The sequence below is a fragment of the Drosophila simulans genome, chromosome 2L (genome assembly GCF_016746395.2).
Source record: "Drosophila simulans strain w501 chromosome 2L, Prin_Dsim_3.1, whole genome shotgun sequence".
Lineage (NCBI taxonomy): Eukaryota > Metazoa > Arthropoda > Insecta > Diptera > Drosophilidae > Drosophila > Drosophila simulans.
The window spans coordinates 9,978,597-10,000,000 of record NC_052520.2 but is presented as its reverse complement, the minus strand read 5'-3'; the positions used below and the strand labels follow the sequence as shown (position 1 = coordinate 10,000,000).

At 45.4% G+C, this 21,404-nt stretch overlaps 2 protein-coding genes across 3 annotated transcripts in view; one reads left to right on the top strand and one right to left on the bottom strand.

Moving 5' to 3' along the window:
- LOC6731732 overlaps window positions 1-17,395 on the top strand; it is a 104,130-nt gene extending 86,735 nt beyond the window's left edge. For both annotated transcript variants that reach the window (XM_039291056.2, XM_039291057.2), the window contains exons 10-21: window positions 1-385; window positions 1,156-1,272; window positions 5,315-5,667; window positions 6,207-6,356; window positions 7,021-7,203; window positions 7,270-7,408; window positions 8,159-8,368; window positions 11,871-12,913; window positions 13,182-13,314; window positions 15,129-15,318; window positions 15,386-15,883; window positions 16,193-17,395. The exon at window positions 1-385 is cut by the window's left edge and continues 314 nt beyond it. In XM_039291056.2, coding sequence (XP_039146990.1) covers window positions 1-385; window positions 1,156-1,272; window positions 5,315-5,667; window positions 6,207-6,356; window positions 7,021-7,203; window positions 7,270-7,408; window positions 8,159-8,368; window positions 11,871-12,913; window positions 13,182-13,314; window positions 15,129-15,318; window positions 15,386-15,883; window positions 16,193-16,710 — 3,919 coding nt within the window. In that variant the 3' untranslated portion in view covers window positions 16,711-17,395. The remainder of the gene's footprint in view (window positions 386-1,155; window positions 1,273-5,314; window positions 5,668-6,206; window positions 6,357-7,020; window positions 7,204-7,269; window positions 7,409-8,158; window positions 8,369-11,870; window positions 12,914-13,181; window positions 13,315-15,128; window positions 15,319-15,385; window positions 15,884-16,192) is intronic.
- Window positions 17,396-17,578: 183 nt separating this feature from the next.
- Window positions 17,579-20,886, bottom strand: LOC6731731 (serine protease inhibitor 42Dd). The gene is made up of 4 exons (XM_016179891.3): window positions 20,614-20,886; window positions 18,069-18,962; window positions 17,857-18,004; window positions 17,579-17,800 (listed from the first exon to the last, which is right to left on the bottom strand). The coding sequence occupies exons 2-4, from the start codon at window positions 18,936-18,938 to the stop codon at window positions 17,676-17,678; spliced, it is 1,143 nt and encodes a 380-aa protein (XP_016024403.1). The 5' UTR covers window positions 18,939-18,962; window positions 20,614-20,886; the 3' UTR covers window positions 17,579-17,675.
- Window positions 20,887-21,404: the final 518 nt, after the last annotated feature.

Here is a 21,404-nt window from a genome sequence, read left to right as displayed (position 1 = left end):
TCCCGTCTCCCGCAGCGTTTACATCAATGTCATCGAACGGAATGCCGTCCACGTCTGCCCGGCGGAGTCCACATACGGCGTCCATTGGCCAACCAGTGCCCCCGGCTCGCCCATCATCACCGACTGCCCGCGTGGATTCGAGGGACACCTCAAACGCATATGCGAACAGAGGGATACGGGCAATTCCACCTGGCTGCTGCCGGATTTCTCCGGCTGCGTCAGGGACGAACTGCTGCTCATCTACAACCGCTTCCTGGCCCTGAGTGCGGGATTCCAACAGACGAACTCCTCCAACATCCTGAAAGCCTGCTTCGAATTCACACTCCAGAGAAGGCACAGCTTCCTGCCGGGCGAGGCCAGCTTCCTCATCGATATGCTGCATGAGGTAAGGATGCAGATGATATAGATTCTTGCAGTGATATCAAGGATATCAAAGTTCCCATTATTAATTCCGCTTAAAGACTTAAACTTGTACATCAATTTTCATGTTGAACCAAAGAATGTACCCAACTGATGATTGCCAATCAGGCTAAAACAGATATCGTACTCATCCCAGATTAAAGTCTAAAAGCCATCAGGGGAATGGCAATAGCATTCCCGAATTGTGACAGATTTGGTTAAATTGGCCTAATCAAAATCGGAATTGCAATTCCCATTGCTCCAAAATATCCTGTTGCCGCAGACAGTCAGATTCCGATTGGGAACTCCGTTTGCGGGGGCATTTATCCAGTCCGTCTGCTCCGTCCGCAAAACCCTTAACACATTTAAGCTCCACCTGGCTCCTTGGATCCCTGGCTGCCGTCCACTTGAGAAGATGGGGCAGAAACTATTTTTACACACAAATGAATGCAAAAAGCTGCTGAGCCGGGCGGCTTGCCATTTTTCACACAATTTTCGGTTGCCCAACTGCAGTCAAAGAAAAGTTCCAGCCGTCTCCTTCGCCTCTTTTCCTTTATTTTTTTTTTTTTTGGGTCTCCTAGCAACAATTTTTCATTTTAATGCGCACACAAATTTCCCGACTAACGAATTGCTTTGAGGAGGAGCTTCCTCCATCTTGGGGGCCCTTAAAAGGCGAGGGGAGGAGCGGCATCGGGCGGGGAATCCTTGCCACTTGTATTATGTTGTCTCAACTCTGTTTCCTTGGCCACTTCACAGCTCGACACCTACCTGCAATTGAAAGGCACACAACTGGAGCGCGAGATGGCCGCGGAGATTATACTGCGCATCCTGGATAAAGTCATGCAGAATGCCCAATCCTTGAACAGTCAACAGGTAAGTGCCAGTTTGCCAGGACGCCGGGATGCTGGGTTGCTCTCCCTGCAATCCCGCATAAATTATGCGCAGTGTACTCCATACTACCATACTCCCATGTACTGAAAAGGCAGAGCGCCATAATTTATATCCTGCAGCCATATTCAATATTTGCCAGCACGGGTTTCCTACCCATCCCGGCCGTTTATTTATTACGCCCGAAACATCGAGCACACCGAATACATCGAACTGGGCCAAAAGGTGGGCACATTCCAGCTTTTATTTAGCTTGTAGTTGGCCTGTCACTGGGCTCCGGCAATTTGCATACGGACATTTTTCTACCCGTTCCCCAAACCGTGTACGGATTTCCAAAGCAGCCGGAGAATTGATGAGCCTGCCGGCCTGGTAATGAATACCTTTTTCGATATGCATGAGCTTGTGCATTTTTCTGGTTTGTCTGTGGCTTTTCCTCCTCGTCCTGTGTGAGCTGAATTATGTGATATCCTGATCGGATAGCTTCGTCCTACACGTGCCGATTTTACTGCAGTGATAATTGGATGGCTATGAGAATATCTCGCAGATTAAAAATCACGTTTTCGTAATTTAAATCGCCTTTAAACCGTTCTTATATATCCGTTTTTGGTAATTTCTGAATATTGCAAAAATCTAGTTCCCTGTTTTTGACAGTGTAATCTAGATTTCAAGGAATGCCCCTCCAAAGAAGAACATCTGATCTCTCTTTGTTCCGCTTCCAAATGTTCTTTGTGTATCTACGCTCCATTTGGCAGAACAGCTAATAGAGAAGGACCTCAAAAGGTGCCGCTAATGAGGCGCAATCAAACAATTTGCCCGCGACCCACCGCAGGACAATAAGGATAACCACTTCCTTATCACCTGGCAAAAAGGCAGACACTTTTGGCCAATCTCGAGCCTCCAAATGGCGCTGAAAAGTGGGTATCCTTATTTTTCTGTGGTAGCAGCATGCTTGTGTACATCTCCACTCGAGATTGTGGTTTCCATTGTTTCCGGCTCAACTGAGGATTTCAAAGGGGACTTGTTTTTTGTGGGAGGCGGAGACACTCCACTGCTCATGCATTATTCCGTGGGCAAATTTTGCGTACTCGGCATAAGAGCGAAGGAAAAGGACACTGGTAGGATGAGGCTGGCTTTTTTGGTATGCAAATTTATGAGAGTGTTGATTGCAACTGTTTGAATATGACACTTCCTCGCAACGAGGCGACCTGTCATGACGTGAGGATAATTGGAGGACTGCCTCTTTGGACACCGCCAGCATAATCTATTAGCCAGCTCCAGTTGCTTAAATCCCAAATATTCAACCTTTAAGATCGCCCAAGTTGCTCCTGCCGCAAGGAACAAGGTATATCCGCTAAGCTCATAGTTAACGCGGAGTTGGATGAGCGAACTTTTTAATGCGCATAAATTAATTTAGTTTCGCAAGAGTTCGGCTGAGCTATGGCATTTCAATGGAATGCGCCATGTGAGCCCGAAAGTCGCTGGCCGAAACGAAAGAACAATTTATGTTAAATTTTTATTAGCTGACGCAGTCGGAAAAACTTGGCAGCATAATTGGGTCGATTAAAAAGCGTTGGCATTCGCCATTCGAAGAACTTTCCCCAAGTTGCACAAATAGTTTTGCATCGTTTTTATTGACTGAGCAAAAAGTTTAATGGACTGAGACCGAATCCGCACCGCCGGCAAGTTGATCGAATTTTTTGCGCGCAATCAAGTTTAATTAGTGAGTATCGAGGCGGTCCGAGGAAATCCGCCAAAGTAATCAGCCAATACCGCCCCAATGTCCAAGGCATCCACATTTACGGCCCAAAAGCGAACTGCAGAGTGAGTTTTAAAGTTAAAGTTCAGCGCATTGCAATGCATTGCCGACATAATGCCACTTAAATTCATCGAACAAATTGTCGGCTGCCATATATCGATTTTAATATGCGGCCAGCCTAACTAAGCCTCATCAATATGTTGATAGATAATAATAATTTCGCATGGAAATTCATACGATGCCATTGCATTATTTCATTTGCCAAAAACCAATATCCACTCACGCCCAGTGGACAGATCGCCTGCATTTGTGGTTTTCCTCTGTGGAAATGGCAATTGAAAAAGTTTTTGCGCATGGAAAAGTGCTCATGCTCATTTTTGGATAACTGAAAACTGAAACGGGACGAACCCCAAAAGTTGATTAAAACACTTCTACACACGGAGTGGGGATTGAGTTCGCTATATTGACCAGCAAAGTTAACTCGGAACTGACCCACTTTTCTTTCTTTGACCAGGCTGCAAGTTTCCGATCGCAGGACGCTAAAAAGTGGGCCAAAAGCGCTTGCCATTCAAATCAAATCACGACGAATCACTTAGCCAAAAAGTATTCGCTGCAAACGTGACCCTAAGTCCAACGGGCCAACTTTTTTGCCCGAAAGTTTATCTCACACATGGCCACGCCCCTTTTTCCGGGGGGAGGCTTAGGGCTGTGCTAGCCTGGCCAAGTGATTTGCCGGTAAACTGCTAAACGTGGCTAGGTCGAAAGTCAAGTGAAATTTGCACATGGAAAACTTTGTGCTTTCCGCTTTTCTTCTCGCTCTTCATCTCCCTTCTCCCTCCCACACAATTTCGAGAGTTTCTTTTCAGCTGCTTTTAAAGAAATCATACGAATGCCACACATTTGAATAGGCTTTGCATCGTGGCTGGGGGCGTGGACGCCATCGGGGGCGTGGCACTGGTACTTATGGCGGCAAAGCTTAATGTTCTGATGATGCTGAAGTTTTTCGTTTTGTGCTCGAAAAAGAAAAAACAAAAAAAAAGTTCCATTACACAAACTTTTTCAATTCGAATTGTTTTCGCTTTCGATTAGTTGGCCCGAAACATTTATGCTGGAAGCACACAGAATGCTTGTGTATCTTATGTAAAAATCGAATGATGATATTTTTGATTTGTGCCGAAACTCCTTGCCCATTTCTGCTGGCGAAAAATCCGTGCAGCAACCAGCTTTGAATTAGAAATGGCCGAAAATCCCTTCGCATGGAGCGAGGAGGCATCGATGTAATGGCCCAACATGGCTTTCGGATTACGAATTGTGAAAATCGAACATTATAGTTGGGTCCGCCTGCTTATTGGCCTCGGTTTATGGCTTTTGTAACTGCACTCGAGAACGTAGCAATTTATGATTTTTATGGCCGGGTTCATTGACTGCGCTTTCTGCTCCCGATGCTCTGGCATCCTGAAAATATGCCACATGGCCGGCGGCAGGACGGCTTCGTCCTGGTCATTCCCTCGCTCCTCTCTCTCTCTCACATCGCCACTGCCATCCATCGCATCCCTCTGTGGCATTGATTTCGCCCAAAGTTCATCGCCGGACTCCAATTCCATCCCATTCCTCCCTGTTGTTCGACTCGGATGCTGTGGCCGTGTGTGGAGTAAATGTAAACATGGCATATGGGGGCCATTGGGGTATTATCTGCATTACCTATCCTTCATATTGAATTTCACCAGCACTTGCAAAAATAGTCCCCATCATTTGGTCGGATAAAAATAAACAAGTGACGACTTTTGAGCTGCAAGAAAATCTTATTTTTATTGGAATATTGAGGGCAAAAGTTATTATTATTTTTACCTCAAAAATAGTTATATTTTGATTTTCCCATTGAATTGCCGTAGGAATTTACATTAAATTTCCGGGCTAAGCCTATGACTTTTATATTGCTTTAAATAAGGATAAACGATTGGCAAATCAAATGGCATTTGCCTTCGCCAAAGAATTTTAAACTAAAAGCCTTGAACTTTAAAAATGAAATCAAATATGTGCAATAAAATAATTTTATAATGGAAGTATGTATTTATGAAGTAAAATACAATTGGGGCCAATTAAAATAATTAAATAAGCTAGATTCGAATATAAGACTTAAGCATTATTTCTTGTTCGTAAACCATGATATCTGGCTGGCATTTAAATGGCCAAAAATGTGCCCAATGAATCGACGAATGTCATCATTTAACCGTGTGCGATGTGATGAGGTCCTTTTATTTATCCTTTCAGCAAATTAAAAAGCTGCAGCAGCTAACGCAGTCGGCGGCGTTGAACCGGGAGACCATCGCGGCCTCCCAATTGGCCACCTCGACCAGCGGGAGCAGTCAGCCGTTGCCAGGTGACAGTTCGACCCGTGGTGACGATGGCAGCGGGTCAGGGGTCACGGCAGGTGAGATGTCCGCCGCTCCAGCGGGCAGCCTGCAGGCAACCAGAGCCGGAGGAGGAGGTGGCCCTGGTGGAGGTGGAGGAGCCTCCAGCATTTTGACAGTCGATGAGGACACCCTTTCACTGGACAGACTCAACTCGCTGCGCATTTACATGACGTCGGTGAAAACTCTGCCGTTTAATTTACGCATTTACGGGTGAGTTGCACTGCCAAACAAAAACAGATAAATGAGCTTTTAAATGAAATCAGACACACGTCTGATTTTCAAACGCACCGAGCCACTGGGGCTATAATTTCTAATTACGAGCGGGGGGGTTGGGGGTGTGAATGCAAATTTGCAACCCGAGTAAACAGTAAACTTCATTTTACGGCCCCTTGATTAATATATGCGACGAAGGAAAAGCGATTTCCAACCCACTCCCACTGCCCGGAGGGGCGCCTAATGGAAAATTTATTTTATGAGCAAACATAAATAAAAAATGCATAAAACTGGCGAGCTGCCGGCATGAAGAATGGCTCATAAAAGTGGAGCAGGACTTCCAGGACTGGGAGGCAAGGCGACCTTGTCGTTTCAGGACAGGTATTTCCATCTTATGCTCTGCTCCACGGCTTTCAAGTGTCTAATTTAGCTAATTAATAGCCTTAAGTGCAGGCGGCTACAATTTTCCTGATTTACGGCGGCTCATGCAGTTTCCTTACCTCCATTTTTCCGCATTTTTCCCCCTTTGTTTTCAGTGAGGATTTGTTTTCCGACCAGCTGTACATGGACATTGGCCTATCCAGCCGTCTGCTGCACATCATGGCCAACTCAACGATATTCGCCTCGGTCATCTCGTACAAGAATCTGAAAAGTTTCCTACCCAAAACATACTACACGCGTGGCAGGTGAGTGAAAAGAGCTGCAATCCTAGCCAGAATCTTCGTTCAATGGCCGCTAATTAGTTGCAAAAGTCGGGCGAAAGTTTAAGAAAGTTGCTGAGTTTAAACAATCTCGCTAGATGAATGTGCCACTGCACATGTTTAATTTCCCGATTTAGTGCATTCCGACCAAGAAAGTTGTCTTGGCTAAAGCCCGGCTTATGGCCACCGATGTATAATTCGTAAGCCATGTTTGCCTGCTCCTCAAATATGTGTAATGCCAACTGCTGTCACTCCGAGCCTCCGTAGTCCTTTCGGTTGTGCCAACAAGATGGCAGGATGGCAGGATGGCTCCTTGGCTTAAGCGTATTACAAGCAGCTGGAAAACACTGGCAACAATACCACAGCTACCAGTGTAATTCCCCAACTGTAAACAAAATGCAAATATGCAGCTGCCAGCACAATGAGGAAGAAAAAAAGAAACTAAAATGGCCAAAAGTGTGTTTCGAGTTACATGGAAATGCCATCTAATCTTGATTATTGCCCATAAGAGATGGCACAAATGCTGCATTTGATTAGCTGAGATTGTATACATTTCATTTAGATTTCAATAAACTTTTAGAAGTCTCAAATTGCAAATATTAGTAGAATAAACATGTATTTTTAATATATATCTTAACTTTGCTAACAGCGATCCCCGTGACTCGGACTACGTGCTAGCCTCCAGGATCATCCAAACGTGGCTGTTTCAGTCGAATCGCTCCAACGACAACTTCCGGGAGCCACTGGACTTGCCCTTCGAGGCGGGACACGTGGAGATAATCTTCCAGCACGAGAGTGTGCCGAAGAAAGGCGACTGGGTGGCGGTTTGTGGGTGAGTTTTTTTTCTTTTTCAGTTAATAACGCAGTATTTATTTAATTGCTTCCACTTTACGCACAGTCACGACTACAAGGCCTCCTTCGACTCGACGTGGCGATCGGATCTGTGCATCACCAAGCACCTGATGGCGAACATCACCAGGTGCATCTGCCCGCTGTCCGGAACCTACGTGGTGATGCTCACCAAGCGCCAGCCAAATGTAAGCCAGGGTCACCAAGGTCGCCAAGGCCATTCGGCATGCCATGGATTGCCATGGATTGCCATGGCATCCAGCTGCCCAATTCATGCGATTCACGTGTACCAAAGTGGAAGAGCCCCGCTTTGATTTATGGCACTTTTAGTACCTGCCATTTAGTGGCCTCCACCTGGGCAGCCGGCTCACCCTTTGTGCTGTACACCAGTCAGCAGAGACCCAGCATTTCCGCATTTCCGCTTCCCTGGCTCGCAATCAACAACTTGGCCTTTGCTGCCATGAACTTGCTCCAAATGCACTCGGGTTTTCTGGTTCCCGCTTCTGAATTCAGTATTCTGTATTGTGCTGCTTGTATTCAGTCAGTCATGGCGGAAATACTTTAAATCGGGGATGCACAGGGTTTGAATAACCGAGGGGTTTTCATTTGTGGACACACTTGGTCCTTAAACTGGGGGGATTTTCCATTCATATTTCGGTGCCATTTTTCAGCTGCCGGGGTTTAAGCTATTTTGTATATTTAAATAATATAAATAAAGGTACTGTGATGATGTTGGGAAATTAAAGCAATATATCTAGAAAGAACTAAATCTTCGAATTAAAGCTTTTCAGGTCATTGTAGCTGCTATCCTGTTTGGATTAGTATTCGGTCGCTTTTTTGGCGCCAGCATTTGGCCGACTTTGGCCATCGTTTCGTTTCGTTTCGCTGCTCGTTTGAATTGCTAATTGTTTTCCGCCTTTCGACAATTGCATTTCCAGGCCACGCCCCACCACGCGCCCCGCCGCCCCATCTTCGTGATAGCCAGCTGCGCCTGCTGCCTCCTTCAGTGCGGATCCGCCCTGCTCATCCTGGTGCCCATCTGGTGCAATCGCAAGTGCGCGGTCACGTTCCTCAAGATGCAGTTCTGCGTGTCCACGTCCAGTGTGATGCTCATCTACTTGCTGGGATTCATGAAAATGCTGCCGGCGGTAAGTAATACCAATTATAATTAAATATTAAACAGCATGAAAGAAAAACTGAAATTCCATCTATGTAAGAGCTTTTTTTATACCGATGCCTATGGAAAAAATAAGGAAAAATATTGTAAATGCAGAATAACAATTATATATTTAAATGGCCACGAAAAAGCGAGCTGTGGTGCATTTGAATACATCAGTGTTTTGCGGCCCTTTAAAACAAAGCCTTTGAGAGAAGGCTACACTGCGAGAAATGAAAAAAAGGGCGTAAGGAAACAAGCGAAATGGGAACCAAAGCGTGAAATTTAATTACGCCAAAATAAATAAACAAGTAAAATGGAGGAAAGCCAAGCTGAAAGCAAAGCAACCCGAAAACCAAAACCAAACATACAGAGCCCCAGTTGCTCGGAAAAGTAATAACAAAGAGTGTTGCATGATATAAGGAAAATGGGAAAACGGCGCCTGGCAATCGAAGCACAAACGAGCTTGCCACACCCACAGTCCACAATCCATACCACCCACCATCATACCATCATACCGCTCCAATTTAAAGGATGCGAAATCCCAGCGGCTTAAACTAGCGAAGGAAAACCCTTAAGTTGTAATTATATGCGGTGGCAATCACCGATTTTCCAGCTTCTCTGCTCGCGCGCTGACTTTTCAAATAATAATCACGGCCAGGGCAAAAATCCGTAATCATCATCAAAACAAATTAGCGTGTCGTCTGCAAGTCGTTACCATTCCATATTATGTACCTCAAACCAAACTGCTCCGAGTTCGGTGGACAACAAAGCAAATAATTTACATTTAGTTTTCGTGGCAGCCAAACGGAAAATTCATGGAAAACAATTCCCAAACCTGTTGGCATCCTCCTCCCAACCACCGCCTTCTTGGGAAGGAAATTAAAAGTCAACAATGCACGACGACCACTCCGTCTCCGACTCCAATTCCAAAGTCGAGGAGCAAGAGGTCAGGTGGCTGGAGGAGAAGGTGCTCCTCCTGGAATCGAAATTAATATTTATAAACGCACACTCTCAGACGTTTGAAGTGGGAAAATGTTAATGCGAAAGACGCTAACCCGAGTGCGTTGAAGGAATACATGGAGGCCACCACCAAGACCCATCCCGAACCCCATCTCCAACCCATTGGCCAAGGTTCCGGATCCGTGGAAGTCCCCAAAGCGCCCGCAAGCCGTCTAAATTATAAACGTAAAACGGGAAAAGCATAAGCGAATAAACTGGCGATGCCTAATCCCCGGGGGTCCTGGAGCAAAAAAAAAAGAAAGAGAAGCAACTGCAAAGCTCTAACAAGAAATAACATTTTTGAATTAGTAATAAACTGGTCCGCCGTGGAGGCAACGGCTCAATAAACGAATGAAAAACAAATAAAACATTGTGGACGACGACGAGGACGAGGACAAAGGCGCGGACACTTGCAGATAAGGATTCAGCATGGCACAGGATGCGAGGACGCAATATGCAAAGGCTTGGGCAAGGGAAGTGGTGCCAGCAGGCACACTGCAAAAAAATGCTAGGTAGCATCTTCTGTAGAATCTCTATAAAAAGGAAGTAGAAAATTGACTGTTTTTCATGATTGGTTTAAAGTGAACAACATTACTAAACTAAGTTAGTTAGTATCAAGTGTGCTCCCACCCAAAATAGTTATTAATTATAATGATCCAAATGAGACAACAATTAGGTCTTCATAATTATGGCACAAATTTGCCGCCCCAGGATGCATTAGAATCTTTGGGAGACGACCAATTACAAGGACATTTTCTCCGTGTGCGGCTCCTGGGAAAATTCGCATCCTCGCAATGCTGGCTGCAAAGACAAACGATGGCCACGACGAAGGCTAGGCACAAAGATGTGGATGCCTGTGAATCCGAGCATGGACACCACATTCGGAGGAGCAAGGAGCATGTATCGCTATCTGCATCGACATTTTTGCCGCACGCAATACGGGCTGTGTCTCAAAGGATTGGAATGGAGGAAATTTTTGAATAATGAACGTTTGTGCTAGAAGCTCCTTGTGGACGGATGCGGATTGGTGGCCCCCCAACGTACATACACGTTAGTCCGGATAATAAAATAAACCAGGCATAGACTGCTGCTGGCCTTTGGCACTGCGAATCGCAGCACAATGCGGACTCTTGGCCAAGTTAATGAGCAACTTACGTCAGCGAGATGCGTTGCACAATGCACAATTCGCGGCATTTTCAGGCTGGCAGAAAGCGCCGGGGGAAAACTTTGTCTTGATAACACAACATGTCATTATTGTTATTATTATTATTGCACATTAATTGCGCGCACACGCGGCCAGAGCAACTTTATTAAAAAGTACCACAGCCGAACTCGTAGCACACATGCAAATTTTATGGTTTGAAACACGTGTCATGGCGGCAGGATCACAGCAGCCGGAGCAGGATCACAGCAGCCGGGGTCAGAAGAGGAGCAACTGGAGCAACGAAGGCGCGGCTGCCAACGGCGTCGGACGTCAACCGCAGCCACCATCAGGCCACGACCACCACGACCACGCCCACGCAATGCCACAATAAATACAATTAAAATATTCATTTTACTTATTGCATATATTTGCGAGCATAAATAAAATACAGTTTCAGTGCGACAGTTAAACGGGCCGAGAGGGGTGGTGGGGTAAACAACAAAAATAACAATAAATAAATAAGAAAACATAAATTACGCATACGACCCGTACGCCCGCCCTCAAGCAGGACATGTGAAAGGCGAAAGCTTTTAAGCGCACTTAACTCATAATTTTCCCTGGCAAACTGTCGGGGCGGAAATATTCATATTTCCTTTCGTATTGTAAATTGAAAATTAAAAAGTTGACAAAATGTTTTCATCGCATTTGGCTCCAAGGCTACTAAAGATGATAAGTTCCCATCACAGCAGTCGTAACTTAAAGCCCGTTGGTTGAGTTGGTTGAGTTTACTAAGTTTATTAAGTATTTCATTGTAGATTTAATTTGCTGTGCTACGAGATATAAAGATAACTGCTGTATTATTAAGGGAGAATTCCTTGAATAAAGCTGCTATACTATTAGATACATTTAATTTGCTTATTTTAATAATGTACTTAGAAGCTTAAAAGCAATTTGCCGTAAGATATAGCTATAAGTCAGTTTTAGATGCACTTTTATTACGCTATATACTGTGGAACCTGTACCTAATTGGTTATGAAAGCTGGTCACCAAAAAAGTGATGTTCCCTAAAATTGTTTACAACTTTGTAATAATGTCAATGTCCTGTCACCGACGTCCGAAAAAGTGCAGTAAAAAATTTATGCCAAATTGTCACCATTAGGGTGTTGCAAAAAATCCCACCAAATGGCTTCTTTGGATGGGTGTTGCTCCTGCTGCTGCTGCTGCTGCTGCTGATGCGACACGATGACAACTTTTTATATTTAATTAAAAATAACGATGTTGCAGCTCAGCCGTCAAAGCACTCCATTTCCTTATTAACGGCCGTTCATAATTTCCGTTCCTCTTGCAGAGCTGGCACGGCATCATTAGCAGCTCGCTGGCCTCGCTGTTGTTGCTGGGCATCTCCACGCTGATTGCGATTGCCTTGGCCATCCACACGGAGCTGATGCCGAAGAAGTATCTGCAAATTGGCAGCAAGCCCGCGACGCCAACTAAGCGTCGCCTCAAGCGGGAACAGGAGCGGGAGCGGGAACGGGACAGGGAGCGGGATCGGGACCGCGAACTGGATAGTTTGAGCAACATCACGCAGATCCGGGCTCAGTCGCCTTTGGGGGCCACCGCGGGCTCCACTACCATCACCATCACCACCTCCAACACCACCACCAGCTCGAGCAATCCCGGCCAGCGACGCCCGCCGCCCAGTTCGACGGCGGGAATGCGTGGCGCCATCGGCATCAGTTGGCTGCTACCGCTGCTCTTCGCCGTCGCCGCCCCGCTAATCTGCAGCATCATTGGCCAGTGGCCGCGCCACTGGTGGCTTGAGGTCCTCTGGACGGGATCTGCGTCTCCGGAAGCTGGCGCGGGCAAGGAGGAGGCCGGGGATTCGGATTCTGGCGCCTTCTATTCAGCCCACTCGCTGCTCAACGGCGATAATTTACTGCTCGAATCGGAGGCAGTGATGGGAAATGGAACGAGCAGCCCGCCAACAGAGACATCATCTGCATCATCGTCATCATCATCCACTGGTCGGGCGGTCGATGATGATGTGGCCACGTCAACGTCATCAATCACAAGCATTGGAAGTGCAAGTAACAGTGGATTCAGTGCCTCTTGGAGTGGCACCTCCAGCTCTAGCTTCAGCACCAGCACCAGCTCCACCTCCACTTCCGTTGCCGCGCTAGCTGCGCCTTTAACTTCCGGTCCGGGTGACTCCTCCGCGGCGCCATCGCCGTCCCTCAGCTTCATCCTGTTCGTCTGCATCGATTTGCTCTTCATCCTGCTCTTCTTTGCCCTGTTTGCCATTTTAATGAAGAAACTTTTGTGGTTGTGGCACAAGAATCGCAATGTGCATACGCATCCGTTGGATAAATTCAATCTGGCTTTGAGCAGGCGGTAAGTCGAGAAAGGCTCGAATGGACGAAATGGTAGATGGTAAATGGAAAATGGAAACGGGTTTGACAGATAAGACTCGAGGGAAATACTTAGATTTTAATGACCGACCAGTACTTGCCATCGGTTTCTTCTGCTATCCATCCATTTCGTCCCGTCTCGCCACGTCTAATCCGATCAAATAAAAGAGCGGAAAAGAAACAATTGCTGCCACAATGTTAAACTGAAAAGTGAAATCTCCTCTTCCGTCTAATTTAATGTATTCTCACAGATTTGGATTACTCTACCGGGCGGGCGGACTGCTCCTGGCCAAAATCTGCAGCGACGGGCTCTTTATCGCTTATGTTAATTCATCACCGGATACTTTGTGGGCATATCCGTTCGGCATATCGTGCATACTGCTGGTGAGTGCGGGGAACCGTTTACATCCACTTACGACCACGTCAGTTCGACCGGCAATTGAAATTCAATTAGGCGCAACATCCAATCAATATATACATACATACGCCGATACATATGTACATATATCACTGGACGGGATTAAGGTCGAATGTTTGATGCGGTAGCAATCCCATTTGCCGGTCCAACTATTAGGACCACTTGCACTCACTTGCCGCGCCGGCTTATGCAAATCGCATTTCGTTTTTATTTCCGACGACTTATTTAAGTTGCATATTTTATCAAAGTGTAAAGCCTGCATATTTTTACACCTGCCATGCCGTGCAAATTATGCATGCAAAATCAGCCCCGAGTATGGGCTGAAAGCGAGAGTGGGCGTGGCAGCCAGGACTCCATCGACTGCATTAACTGCCTGATCAAAGAGCTGAATAAGAAGCCTTTTTCGTGTTTATTCTGCCCTTGGCTTTGACACTTGACTTGGGTTTCCACCACCACATCCACTTCCACATCCACCTCCACATCCACTTCCACTGCCACATCCACTTCCATCGGCAGCATCTGTTATTGTTTGCTTTTTATTCCACTTCTCGGTGATTTGCTGTGCAAATGAAATAAGTGCGCTCGACTTACCCACCTGCCACTTGAGTGGCGTCATCTCCTTGTGTTTCAATTTTATATCAGTCAGAGGACGCAGGCACCATTTCATTTTTCTAGCCAACGGAATGGCATTTAGCCATCCGGTTTTATGCTCTGCGCGTAGCACGCCCAGCAATCAGCTCAATCCAATTAAATAAACAATTATCTGCACGGCGAAGTGTATCCTCCTGCCGTATCCGGGCAAAACTAATCACATAATTACACGCACACACTTTGATGTGGGAAGCCGGCAAGTGAGCGCGCGTGTGTGCACCGATGTACCACTCGGCGTATGCGTAATGCGCACATGGCACATTCAAATTCAAACACAAACAAATTAGGTCGAGCCGCCGCCGCCGCCTCCTTGAATCCAAAACCACAATGTCTACAACCCTCTCTCAGTGCTCAATGGTCCTGCTGGTCCTGGACTATTAATGTGCACCGAAATCACTTTGATTGTGGGCGTTTTCAATGGTGCGTCTGTCTTGCTATTTAATTATTTAAACAGTGGCCAAGTCGTACAAGGCACACGCAGAAAAATATATAACCCAGTTAGATCGCTAAATCCAAATTAAGGAATTTACTACAAGAGTAAGCAACTAGAGAAACTTTTAATGGATAGTGCAATTGGTGAAGCTGCAAAGCATAATTTAAGATGAGACATATCCTTTTTCTTTTTTAAGGTATATTATCATATGACTATAATCCCTTTTTTCCGTGTATTAATCCCTCTAATATGTATTTGAATATCCTCTTTGGAGCATCCTGAGCGAATCTATATAATTAGAGCAATTCAGTCGATTGAGCTTAAGGCTCTTACGCCCAATTCGCAATTAATTTTGTTCGAAATTCCTGTTCTGGAATTTGGAGCATGCCTCCCATCAATTGCGCTCATGAAAAAAGGATATAATAGCCATATATGGACCATATGCTTTGGCCTAGATTTATGACCGCCTTTTGGTCATGCATTTAATTCCCCAATCGCTTGGTTTGATTTCACGGCGAACGGGGCCACCACCTTGCCCGTAATCGAAGGGTCATCCGTGACTTAATGACACCATTCAGGCGACATCCCATCCCATTCCATCCCGTTGACAAAACCAATTTTATTAGGGTCAGCCCAGATGGGCTGGAAGTTTATGCCATGCCCACAATCACGGCCATGATTCAATCGCCTTTCCAGGGCTCGGCCATCCTCATCTGCTTCGTCATCAAGGCCGAGAGCCAGCTGCGTGGACCACCCTTCCTCTCCAGCAACGGGAGCAGCCAGAACAGCTCCCTCAAGCAGGCCAAATTCAATACGAGCAGAAGCAGTCTGGACGAGAACTACTGCACCACCACGACGACGGCGAATGTGAATAGTCCGCTGAGCTGTAGGTTCTAGCCTCCTGAATCTCAACCAGCTTTGGCCAAACTAATCCCAACCCTCTCCCTCTGCAGTCTACACCAACCACGACAAGGAGAAGGAGAACGACTGCGCCGTGTCCTTGTCAATGTCCAATGCAGGCGTGTCCGCCGCAGCAGTCGGATCCTTGGCCTCGTCAGCCGGCGTGGTTGGTGGTGCTCCGCCCCTGCAATCGAAGGTGGGCCTGGACATGTCCGGAGCACAGGGATCCGGTGTCCCACTGCCGTTGACAATCATCTCGACGGCGCCGCGCTGTCAGGTCGCCGCAGATGGAACTGCCGAGTCCTTCCTGGGCGACCGACAGACCCTCTCGGTGGCCCCCTCGCCGGACACCCGGTGCTGTGCCATTTTGGGCGGCGGAACTGCCTACGATGCGTACACCATGGGCATGGGTATGGGCATGGGCATGGGCGGACTCACGGGCAGCCTGGGAAGACGCACCTTGCATCAGCAACCGACGCACTTTCGCCAAGGAGCCTGTGGCGAGTTTGTGGGCGTTGAGACGCTGGATATACTGCAGGGCGTGGCAGCTGGTAAGTACACAGAGAAAAAAACAGTCCAATAAAAGAATGTGTTCTCTAAATTAGAAGTGAATATTACGAAACTGAGAGCACTTTAACTATTTAAAGAGTAACTTAAAGTAAATACAAATATTGGAATCATTTTCCCACAACTAAACATTTTAGTTTTAATAGTATTTAAACACCTATTTTATCTTCAGTGCAAAAGTAATATATATATATATATACATACTTGCTGGATAAAGCCAAATGGGCATGCATTATTAACGATCCAGTGTCTGATTACCAACTCTGCTCTCCCCTCTGCTCTTCAACCCACAGACAGTATAATTGGCATCCACACCAGTGCCATAATGCCCACTGCCACAAGCACTTCTCATTATGTTCCGCTGCAGCATAATCCCTACGTGGACTTTGTGCCCAGCTCTCTAATCCTGAGCATGGCCCCGCCTCCGACCATAAGCGGAAACCTGAGTGGTGCGGCGATGCAGACAATGCCGGCGATTCCGACGATTCCGACCATGTCGCTGCCCACCCAGACGCCGAAGACGCAGAAGCGAGTGACCATCTTGGAGCCGACGTCCCGCACAACGTTCGACCCCCTGCTGCCCACCATGGTGGCGGCAGTGGTCTCCACATCGACTGTCACCAGCACGGCGACCACGACGCCAGCCACGCCCACACCCACGCAGAGCGGCTGCAGTGGGGGCAATGATGCAACGCTGGATCGGATCACCCTCGATCTGGACTACTTGCTGAACAGGGGAGCCGCGGATGTCGGCGACGCAGGCGGCGTGGCCCCACCGCCCACCAGTGATGATGGACAGCAGAAACAATAGCAATATCCGTGAGATGGAAGGCATTTGTAGGCCAAATGCCCACACTAAGATGCATTTAAGAGGCTTCGTTTTTCTATCAACAGATGTACATATGTGTAAATCAAATTTCGAAACTAAACTACAGTAAAAACTCTCTGTGAATATTTCATCTAAGTATGCATCGGATATAGATACCAAATATGGATAACAATCAGTTTAGCTCCTGGTTTTACCAATTCCTAATCAAATAAGCCCATCCAATCTTCAGTTCTATCAATCCATGAAATGTTCAAAGTTACTGTCCTTCAAAGTGATTTAGGCATCAATCAACCTAGACTCATATTTAGAAAACAATTTAAAGTTTACGTCATATGGCATATGGAAAACGAATTGAATGAATTTAAACTAAAGATAACTTTTTAGCTAGATTTACAAAAAGCCTATTGAAGAGAATACAATGAGAACGAAATTGAAAAAAATTAATGAGCGAGAAACCGGTGAGGTGTGAACATGTTTTTGATTCCATTTAAAGTTTCCTAGAATTAAAGCCAAATTAAGCCCTATTAAGAAGCAGAGATTAAATACAAAATACAATAATTGTAAAACTAATAAACATAACAGGACTATTTCTGGAACAAAACAAATTATACAGATATATCTTTAAATAAACTCGAGACTCTTGTTAGAAAATCTATGAAAAGTGCGTGTTTGAATTTTGAAATGAAATGATATTAAATAAATAAAAGTTTATGGATAAGGATGCAAGGTAAGTATATGGATAGATTTTTATAAAAATTGTATACTATTTTCGTATTTAAAGATTATATACTTTCTGAATATTGTTTTGCAACAAGCATATCTTCCAAAGCATCAATCTGACAACTCGAACTTACTTGTTTAGTAAATATTAGTTTTATTTTACTTAGTTTTATACAAGTTAACATATTGCACAACCCTTCCGTGTATCTAAATTTTAACTGGAATTATTAAAATTCCACCACATGACCCATCAGATAGGTCACATTCTCACTGCGAATGGCGAAGAAGAATGGATGGTCAGCTCGGAAGAATTTCTGGCGGGAGGAATTGCTGATCACAATGGGTTTATATTCTGGAATGTATGGATAAGGTATATTTATAACCAGGAACTACAAAGAAATAAAATACCTGTGGCATTCTTTGGCAACTCTGGTCCGGATCCAGACTCATTCAGATTTATGCGCAGCTTTTGGAGAACATCGGCAATGGGCAGATTGGCAGATGCATGCAGGTGCTTGAAGTTCGCGGATGCAGCAAATATCTCCTCAAAGCCAAGCTATAAGATAACATATTTTAAAATCCAATTTGGTAAATAGGATGCATTTATTGATTTTACGTACCTGTTTCAACGGCTGCCGCAGACTGCACTCGAAATCGATGCTGAATTTGGGCAGCAGCACCTGCACGCCCTCCATCTGCATTCGCTGCTGCAGTGCACCCAAATCCAGGTCATGCAGCTGCTTCTCCAGTTCCTGCAGGCCACCACGCTGATTGGGCAGGATGAGCAGCATGGACAGCTCCTCGGCGTGCTCGTAGGGCAGCTCAATGGCACGGGCATCCAGATCCCTCAGCTCGGCAAACTTCACGAACATGTCGTCGTCGAAGAGCATGGGCACCGATTTCACCTGGCTGCCACTGTGGAACTCATAGAGTCCGGTTCTGTAGGCACTGAATGGCAGGAACCACTTGCTCTGCAGATTGGCCGCCAGCAGCAGGAGCAGGGTTTTCGCCGGCGAGCCACCTGCCACGTGGATATCCTTCCAGCTGCCGCCTCCAACGCTGGCCAGGATCTGTTCGCTGATGTGGCGACGCAGCTTCTCCGTTTGCTCCAGATCAACACACTCGGCAGTGGCATGGAAGTAGGTTTGGGCAATCTTCTGGAAATCATCGGCCACTCCGGATTCAGCTCCCAGCATCAAACGGTTCTGCAGCTGCAGGAAGGTGTCTGCATCTGCTGTGATGTTGGCCAGTTCGGCGGCATAGAAGTTGGCCATTTTGGCATTGCTGGGAAAGCGTTGCTTCAGTCGCAGTTGCTTCTGCAGCTCCTCGGCGGTGGCTCCATCCGAGCCCAGGAAGAGCAGGGACAGAGTGGCTTCCAGCAGTAGTGGTGATACCACCACATTTTGATCCGCAAAACTCGTTGCTATGCTGTGGTAAATACCAGCACCTATGTGGCAGTCATAGGGCGTTGGATTGGCAGCTTCACTCATTGTGTGGCTTCAAAAAAAAAAATCCTAGAAAATTCAAGTTTTGAAATCTTTGTATGCTAAATAATTTACTTAAGAAAGCTATAAAAAACTAACACATATATATTACATGATAAATTACTCAGCTTTCAACTTTGGAATGAGTATTATTATCTTGTCCACTTTTTCCCGGAATCTAATGAAATCTGAATCTCTTGAGGAGCCTTGGGCAGTGTTTTCGTATGCAGACGAAGTCTTATTAATATTATAAAGGCGTGAATTTATCGCTTCCACATGGTTGATTCTATCAAAAGTAATTGTTTAGCATAAATGCGCCCTTCGGCATAATGCAAAACACATGTGCCAGCGTATATATACATAGATACATACATACGTACATAAGTAAACTTGGCCAAATTTATTAGGGCCATGAGATGCTTTAAATAAAATGAAAGATACTACATTGAATCCCATTTTGAATTCACCTTGGCTCTTGAAGTGCACAAGTGTAATGAAAATGTAAATTGTCTTCCATTTCATTTGGCCTGGCCCACGCGAATACAAAAGATGCGCCGCCTCGAACAAATAAAGTCAACTGAAAAAGGGAGCACACTAGGCCAAACTTGACACTATTTTCGGCGAGTAAACAAAGCGGAAACGCCGAGGCGGAAAACTTTGTGACAGTGCTGCGGCTATATATTTGCGGCAACTTTTAATTTCACGCGAATTTCGGCAGCCGCCGCCGGTCTATGGCAAACACCCCAATCCCGCCCCTTAGCACTCCCACGCCCACTCGCTATATATGTACTATGTAGTTTGCCGATCCGAAGCTGCAGCTCTGCACGCCGATTTCTACGCGACGCGCACACTTGCGCGCTTAATTGCCACATCAACAAACAAAATACGCGCCCACCCGCCCCAATCGGAAAATAAAAACGGAACGAAACGAAACGAAAAACCGTTTTCCGCTTCAAAATCGCGAGAGCCACGCTGCCCACACTGAAAGAAAAATCTAGCAGAAAATCATGTTACGCATACTCATTCTGTTTTCTCAATTTTTACACATTAGGATTTTTAAAATGCATTTTAAATATTTTTTTATAGGTATTTCACAGTTCTAAAATTCACTTTAAAAAACAGCAGAACTAAATTTTTTCCAATGATAATTTTTAAAAAATATTTAATATCAAAAGGATTAGTTCAACAGTAAATATTCTTCTAGATCCGTTTAAAGAATATTGTTAAAATTCACATAATTTGTCACATTAATTTAAGCCTTAACCTTTTATAATAAATACAATTTTCTTGCTGTGTATAGCCACACCATGCTCGCTATAAAGTAGCGCTGTTTCTAGTGCTAGATGTTTATTGTTTATTTTTGGTGTGCCAATTTTTTTTTTGTTTTATTTAACGAAATTAACTGCATCATGAGTTTGTCAAAAGTGCTTTCGATTTTTTTGGACTTTTTTTCTTGTATTTTGTAAACGTTTAAATGCACACCAAGTGGCATATGGTGAATCCCCACTGGATTTTCAGTGGGGCATATGAGATCACAGAATCGTTTTCGAAGTGGCATCATCAACAACAATAGTTGTGAAAATTTCGACACAAATTCAGTGAAAATGCGAATTGATTTACACAAGGCTATTTACGAATCTACAGATTGGTTTCACAACACTTGCACTATTCTATTTTTTACCTTTTTTAAAATCGTAAGAAATTGTTAAGTTTAAAATGCGTAATGTAGATCGTCTTGCAATTATATAAATTAGTTGCCCTAAGAGATTCACGCCCGCACGCAGCTTCGGCCAAATGTCGACTAAATGCTTGCGCTCGAAAATAATGAAATAGCTCGAGAAAGAACCAATTGGATACATAGATCCGATCCATCCGCCCGCTAGCATCGGTGACGACAACTTGGGCAACGCGGAGGCAAAAGCTCCGGATGGCGGCCAATGCTTCCACAACTCAGTTCGAATTTTCGGCAACTACTCTGCCCATGCTGAATTTTTAATCTATTTTTATAATTTGTTTGCCGCTATGTAGTTTATACACACATACACGATTCGCCGAATCCGACGCACTGCATCCGATGGGAACATGGTTGTTGATGTGACGTCGTCGCTCCACTTGTTTAGCTTAGCCCCTGGACCACTGCAATTACCACGACTCATCTTGATTGAGTTGTGTGTGGGGCGCGTTCTGTGCCAGTAGTGGACGACTACTATTCACTCGCCGGTTGTTTAATCATTATATTTAATCTGGAACGGTTTTGGGGTCGCTGAACAGCGCTGCGGGCCACTCTGCTCGAGTGGGCGTGGCTGCGGTAGATAGCTCTTAATCTTCCGGCTATCCGCTTACGGACCAAATGCGATTTAAATGCACAAGAAAAAAAATAAACAGGAATTGACTGCATGACTTTTTATCGCGGATTCCAGCACAGAAGGGATAACATTTTAAATTCGATTGCCTGCATCGGAATATTCCCCA